At 72.0% G+C, this 621-nt stretch overlaps 1 protein-coding gene across 1 annotated transcript in view; it reads left to right on the forward strand.

Moving 5' to 3' along the window:
• The window catches only part of LOC103260549 (suppressor of SWI4 1 homolog), a gene marked incomplete at its 3' end in the record, with an annotated part of 6,866 nt that overhangs the window by 4,973 nt on the left and 1,272 nt on the right, over positions 1–621 (forward strand). The window contains 2 exon segments of the mRNA XM_008058179.1: positions 64–227; positions 306–383. Coding sequence (XP_008056370.1) covers positions 64–227; positions 306–383 — 242 coding nt within the window.

Genomic DNA, 621 nt, shown 5'->3' on the forward strand with positions numbered 1-621 from the left:
CCCGGGAGCGCGGGGGCGGGGCGGGGTCCCAGTGGCGCTGCATGCTGACCCCCCCTTCCCCAGGAAGAAGAGCCTGGAGGGCATGAAGAAGGCCCGGGCGGAGGCCGACGGAGACAGTGACGCTGAGGACCCCGGGGCCCCCCCAGGGACAGAGGGGGCCAGCCGGGAGGACGAGGAGGATGAAGCCGAGTATTTCCGCCAGGCGGTGGGCGAGGAGCCCGACGAGGGTGTGTGGCAGGGTCGCGCGGCTGGGCGCCCAGGGCCTGTCCTTGTCCGCGGGGCCGTGACACGGTCTCTCTCCGTAGACATGTTCCCAGGGGCGGCCAAGCGCAGGCGGCCCAGCAGGCCTCCAGGCAGGAAGCAGCGGGAGGACAGAGGCCGAGGTCGCCGACTTGCAAAGCCCAGGGCCAGGCTCCAGGGAGCTCAGGCCAAGCCAGGGCCCAGAGGGGCTTCCCGCGGGCGGGGACGAGGCCAGGCGTCCCGGAAGAGAGCAGCCTGAGCCCCCCCAGGAGCCACGGACGCCCCAGATTGGGGCCCGAGGCGCGGAGCCGTCCCCGCCTCGGTTTCCTTTCGTAAAGGAGCTGTTCACCCGCCCCACTGCCTCCCAATAAACGCTGACCT

This window comes from Carlito syrichta, unplaced genomic scaffold (genome assembly GCF_000164805.1).
Source record: "Carlito syrichta isolate Samal-C Ts95f unplaced genomic scaffold, Tarsius_syrichta-2.0.1 Scaffold303236, whole genome shotgun sequence".
NCBI lineage: Eukaryota > Metazoa > Chordata > Mammalia > Primates > Tarsiidae > Carlito > Carlito syrichta.